This window comes from Otolemur garnettii, unplaced genomic scaffold (assembly GCF_000181295.1).
Source record: "Otolemur garnettii isolate 467f Iridium unplaced genomic scaffold, OtoGar3 scaffold00147, whole genome shotgun sequence".
NCBI classification, from domain to species: domain Eukaryota; kingdom Metazoa; phylum Chordata; class Mammalia; order Primates; family Galagidae; genus Otolemur; species Otolemur garnettii.
The window spans coordinates 350,649-357,018 of NW_003852542.1; the positions used below are offsets into that span (position 1 = coordinate 350,649).

A 6,370-nucleotide genomic window follows, 5' to 3' on the forward strand; every position below is an offset into this window, starting at 1 on the left:
GCACTCTACCCAGGGGGATAGCTTGAGGCTCCTGTCTCAAAAAAAAAAAAAGAAAAGAAAAAGAAAACACTTCTTGTTATGATGTCATAAAAGATTTGTTGAATTCTCTATGCAGAAAGAAAACCAATTTAAGTATGAAATGAAAAAAACATATATAAAACAAGTATTTCAGGGTTCTGAAAATAACCTGAAACATAGAATGAACTGAGAAGTTTTAATTCTTAAAAAAGTACTAGAAATTTGTGTAATAAACAGGGAAAAAATGTGGCCTTTTGCCTGGGGTTGCTCCCTTCTATCAAAAGACAATAAGCAAGAACTGAAAACTGCAGCAGGACCAACACGAGATGACAACAAACACAAGCAGCTTGTTGCCGAGGGGTCTACCTGAGTTCCGGTAGGGAGCAGCAAGATCTGTCAGTGTTTCCAGCTAACTGTGGTGAGGTCTATAGGGAAGGAACAGAAAAAGCCCACAGCTCTGCTAGTCCAAGGTGATGGCCCAGGGTGAGACAGGTGATAGATGAGCTGAAAGCTAATGTAGATTCCTGGGAATGGTAAAATCACAGAGTTGATGAGATAACCTTTGCATATGTATTAGAATTAACACAGAGGTCGAGAAGGATGAGTGGTAAATACAGAAGGAAGTAGGAACTGCTGCAGTTTTCATGAACTTCCCAAATCACATGCAGGTGAATTGGTAGAAGCATCCCGAGCGTCTGATGCTTCAGCAAAGCCTCCCAAATCATTCATTACCATTAAACAATACAGATAGAGGGACAGGTCCCTTAAAGTCAAACCATAAGCTAAGGATAATACAAAACTAAGGATAATACAAAAGAAGTGATATCAGTAAAAGTGATATCGGTAGTTAACTATTAAATGGGAAACAATTCAAAATAATTATAGATGTTTAAGAATGGTTGTTAATCTTTGATCTATGATCAAAGGCTAAAAAAAGCAAATGAGAAGAAAATCTTTCAACAAATAGGGATTTTCCATAGAGAAGTAGAAGTTATGAAAAAATAGAAACAGAATAGAAATTATCTATTCAAAAGAAAAAAGATTAAAGCAAATGAACAAGTCCTCAGAGTGTTAGAGGTCAGTGTGTATGGAGGTCACTAGGAGATGTGAGAGAGAAAGGAACTCAAAAAATACTTGAAAAAATGATAGCAAAAACTTTTCAAATGCAGCACAATACATGACTGCATCGATGAAAGAAACTCAATAAAGCACATTCTGGTGAAACAGAACAAGTTCAGAATGACACACATTACAGTTAAAATTACAAAATACAATGACAAATGTTAATTCTTCAATTCAAAAATTGTCATCTTCCCAGCAAAACACCCAAGAACTAAAAACAAGTGGAGGAAAAAGAAGGAAAAATTAAATTTGTCCTTTCTCCTACTGAGGCAGAATAGATTTTTTTCTCTGTTAGTTTCCTTCCAAACCCAGACAATATTTCCCATCACTTTGCTCACAAGAGAGGGCCCCACCCACCTCTTATTTCATCTAACACCACTACAACCACCAGGGGATTTGCATACTGTCCCCTGGGGAGGACCTTCCCTTGGGAGTCTGAAATAAAAGCTCAGCTCTGAACCTGCCTTGACTGATCAGGATTCCTCAGTCCAACGTCTCACAATGAGGTTCTGTGCTCAGCTCCTGGGGCTGCTAATGCTCTGGGTCCCTGGTAAGGACAGAAGGAGATGAGGAGGGGAATGGGGCGAGGAGGACCTCAGGGATCCACTGCCTGTTATATGTGCTCTGTGCACGTGTTAGATGTACACGTCTTGTCCTCCAGGATGCAGCCTGTGAGGTTCAGATCAATAGGATGAGGAAGATTCTAGAAGGAGCTATGAAAACTCTGGTGAAAACTCTGACCGAGACAGAGGGGAAGATATGGGGAACCTCTAGAGTTTCTCTCATGGCTTGAAAATCTCTGTTCTGTTTCAAATTGAATATTTTGAGGGCCTGAGACAAAATCGCACACATGAAAAATAATTTAGCCTAGAATAAAGAATGAAAAATGTCTACGAATGTTTGTAGATAACCTTGCATTTCTTTCTCCCTCTTTCAGGATCCAGTGGGGATATTGTGATGACCCAGACCCCACTCTCCTTGGCTGTCACCCCTGGAGAACCGGCCTCCATCTCCTGCAAGGCTAGTAAGAGCCTCCTGCACAGTAACAGATACACCTACTTGTATTGGTTCCTGCAGAAGCCCGGGAGGTCTCCACAGCACCTGATTTATGGGGGTTCTAACCTGGACTCTGGAGTTCCAGACCGGTTCAGTGGCAGTAGGTCAGGGACAGATTTCACCCTGAAGATCAGCAGGGTGCAGCCTGAGGATGCTGGGGTTTATTACTGCATGCAAGCTCTAGAATTTCCTCACACAGTGATACAGCCCCAAACACAAACCTCCCTGCTGCGTGGCCCAGCTGCCCACCAGTGTTGTTTGTCTGCTGAGCAGGCACCAAAGCCTGAGTTGTGGGGAACTCAGGGTAATAGACTATAGTGAATGCTCTAGAACGTGAGGCCCCAGCTTCATCTGAGACAGCACACACAGGACCTGTCAGCGGGGCTAGCCTGGCCAGATGGAACCTCGAGGAGAATGGAGGGGGGAAAGTGCCCCCTGACAACCAGACAAGACTGAAGAGAAAGTGAGTGAAAGTTCATCCGAATCTTCCCTGCCTGCCCTGCATTGATTTTTCAATTAAATCAAGTCAGCGTGACAGCTTTGCCCTTGAAGCTGACTCATAGCAGTCTAAAATTAATATGTATTTTCCATGTCATTCTGGTTAAATAGCTATCGGTGCACATGAAGTTGGATTGGGTTAGTGGTATAGGCTCCATTCCTTCACCTCAATCCAACTTCACACTCGACACTCCAGTTTTAACATAAGTCTCTGTAATAAGGGACAGATCCAGCATTGTGCACTGTTTCTGGGAGTACCCAAGAAAACTGTTCAGTTATTGGATTTTAACTATGCTAAATCTATTTTGAAATCAAAAGTCATGTGTCAAAATCTTTGATCAGTAAGGTATCCTCCAACTATGGCCTGTGGGCCACATTTGGCCCATCGAGGACATTTAAGCCACCAGCCAGGTGTTTTTGCTGCCACTGCCTGTCCTTTTAAACTATATTCCAGCCCTCCAATGGTCTGAGGGACAGTGAACTGGCCTCCTATTTAAAAAGTTTGAGAACCCCTGCATCATGTTGAAGTAAAATGTGAGATTTCTGAATTCCAAATCTGGATTGTAAAAATAAATAACCAAGTCTGACAGAATTAGAGCACATACAATGGATGCTACATTCAGCAGAATTTAGAAAATGGTAATTCTTGCCCACCAAGAATAAAAATATTAGTCTTTGTGTGGCAGTAGAAAAGGAGAGCAGGAAGGACACGAGGAGTCAGCTGTTCCTACAATACCCACCTCTGCTGCTCACGTTTGTTGGGGTGGGGAGGCTGGTGGTGTTGGGCTTGAGCTACAAACTGTGAGGGAAACTCACATGTGTGACTTGGAAAGACTCACAGGTTTGATGGTCCCTGAGTGGCCCTGAGGCTTTGTCCTGATGCCACTGCCAGCTCAGGGGAAAGTCCTGCATCAAGGACGGCTCCAGAGCCTGGGTGACTCAAGGGTTAGTGAAGTTCCCAAATGAATGGTCCTTAGGTCATATCACATATTCCTAGTCACTCAGGAGGGTACAGGTGAGCATCCAAAATTGATTATTTCTGCATCTTTTATCTGGAGATGATTTGTAAGAAAATGGTCCTTCAGAAGAGAACTCGTATAAAAGCACTGTATTCTGCTGTACAGAATGGGCCTGGGAGGGTGCTCTGCATTCTAGTTCTTTCTTGCTCCTCACTCTTAGTAGTGCAGATGTGACCATGACTCCCTTGATTTAAGAAAGGACGGCAATTATGATACCTGACAAATGTTTAGGGCATCAGTCAGTGTCCATAGTTCAAAATAGAAGCTACTTTAATATTCCAAGTTGGAATTCTTTTAAAACAGTAATGTAGAATGAAAAATAGAAACCTGCACCTAGGGTAGTCAGGGACGCTGATAGCAGACACGGGAGAATCCAGGGGGGTTGTCAATAGTCAGAGTCTATCTGCCACTGAAGTTATAGGCTGCTTATCCATTTGGTCCTCAGAACAGTCTGAGAAGCCCAAGGTGGGGCTGCTGCTGCATTCAGCTGATGCAGCTTTTCCCCCAGAGGATCCCCCATTCCTCTGCTTTGTCCAGGTGTCTGCCTACAAGTGTCAATAAATACTGAATCATCCTCTTTTGACTTTCACATATGAAGGAAGGGCCCTTCATTGAGTAACCCTACAAGAAACCATAGATGGAAGAGGGATTTGGGGAATTGTGTTTCCAGAAATGATAATGATGACATATAAGAGCAATATTTCCCCAAATCTCAAAACTTTTCAGGTCTGAGATCATGTTGGAATATGCTGGAATGTGGTTTCACTTATTACTAGAAAGTCTGAGATCATTGCAGGAAAATGCCAGTAAGCCATAGAGTAAGAAGAAAAATGAGAAAATTGCCTAGAATATATAGCAATCATTTGACAAACAAATAAAAACCTTCTGTTGACAAAACAAACAGGAAAACCTAAAGGTGTGTATAGTATAAATTGTCCTTCATGGGAAAACTTTGTTACTCAGTGTTTGTCCGGATGCCAGTGCAGCATCAGCGCTGATCCCTGTGAGCAGGTTACACCTGCCAAGTAGCAAATGCATCTCAGGCATGTTGAATGACAGTCTTAAATTTAACAAATTAACAGGTAATTTACAATATTTTTAAGCAGTTGTATTTTAAATGTCATTTGCTTTAATGAAAGATATTTCTTTTTCCAATGAGAAAAGTCTTACATTGAAAACATGCCTACCTTTATTTCTATTTAATGCAAAACTATATATGATAAACATTTTCTATTGGAGAAATAAGAATTATGAAAAACATGACTATTTCCCATGGGACAATACATCAAAAATTAAATGTAGTAAATATATCAGAGACTTTACATATTAATATAGTGAAAGGATAAGTAAAAATTGTTTGCAACTATGTTAGAGGTAGATTCCTGCACTTTTATTTGCCTGCTTTGCTTGATTTGGGGATGTTGTTCAGGCCTGCTACCTGCCATACAAATGTTTTCCTGACATAGTCACTGTCTTGGTCCCAGATCAAACACAGCCCAAAGGCTTGAGCCGAGCTCAATGTCCAGCAGTAGAAACACGGTTGTGACCACCTTAATCGGCCAGATGATTGTTAACATGAATATCCAGGATCATGAAAATAAATGCTAAGTTCTATTAACTATGAAATTTTCAGAGGTTTTACAAGTACATGTATGTTCTTCTGTAAAGGAGGCAAATTTTACTCTAGTTATTCAAATAATAATGAGAATTGTTGCTCAGCTCCTGGGGCTGCTAATGCTCTGAGTAACTGGTAAGCAGATGAGGAATGAGACTGGGGTGGGAGGGAAGCTCTAGGGCTCACTGCCTCCCATGTGTGCTCTGTGCACATGTTAGATGTGCATGAATGGTCCCCCTGGATGGGGCATGTGAGGCCTAGAACAAAGAAGGATGAAGATTCCAGAAGGAGCAGGGCCATTCATCTGGTGATAACTCCTACACAGAAAGTACAGGATGGTTTAGAGGATTTCTAGAGACCCCTCTGTACCTTGAAAATTTGGGGATCACTTTAGAAATTGGACATTTGGGGCATATGAATCAACAGCGCAGGAAATTGAATTAGTCAGAAATATTAAAATATAAATAAACATTGATCACAATGCTTGCACATACACTCATTTTTTCTCTTGTATATTACTTTAGGATCCACTGGGGACATTGTGATGACCCAGATTCCACCCTCTCTGATCAGCACTCTTAAAGAGCCAACCTCTATCTCTTACAGGTCTAACCAGTGTCTTGTGAATAAGTGATGGAAAAACTTATATGAGCTGGTTCCTGCTCAAGCCAGGCCAGTCTCCACATTTCCCAGGGTATAAGATCTCCAACTATTTGTCTGAAGTCAAGACATGTTCTGGGAGAGTGGTAGAGGCATATATTTCATTCTTAAGATCCTCAGAGTAAAGTCTGAGTATACTGCTGTTTGTCACTGCATGCGAGCTACAGGATATCCTCCCACAGTGATCCAACCCTAAGTACAAGTCTCCCTGCTTTAGGGGAGGCTGTGGAGCAGAGGGTGGGGAGAAGAGAGAGAGGCTCTGCTGTGCCTGTTGCCATACACTAACTTTCTGCCAGGGTGGGCAGCTTCAGCCTCAAACTGGAAGCAGATCTTTAACCCCTACCACAAAAGCTAACTGGCCAGCTTCTGTGGAGCCTAAGGG

General features: G+C 41.9%; 1 gene segment (V, D, J or C); it reads left to right on the top strand.

Annotated features, from left to right (window-relative positions):
- Positions 1-1,641: 1,641 nt before the first annotated feature.
- On the top strand, positions 1,642-2,514 carry LOC111728262. The segment is given in 2 exon segments: positions 1,642-1,690; positions 2,078-2,514. Coding segments are annotated over 2 exon segments (486 nt in total).
- The last annotated feature ends 3,856 nt before the right edge of the window (positions 2,515-6,370 follow it).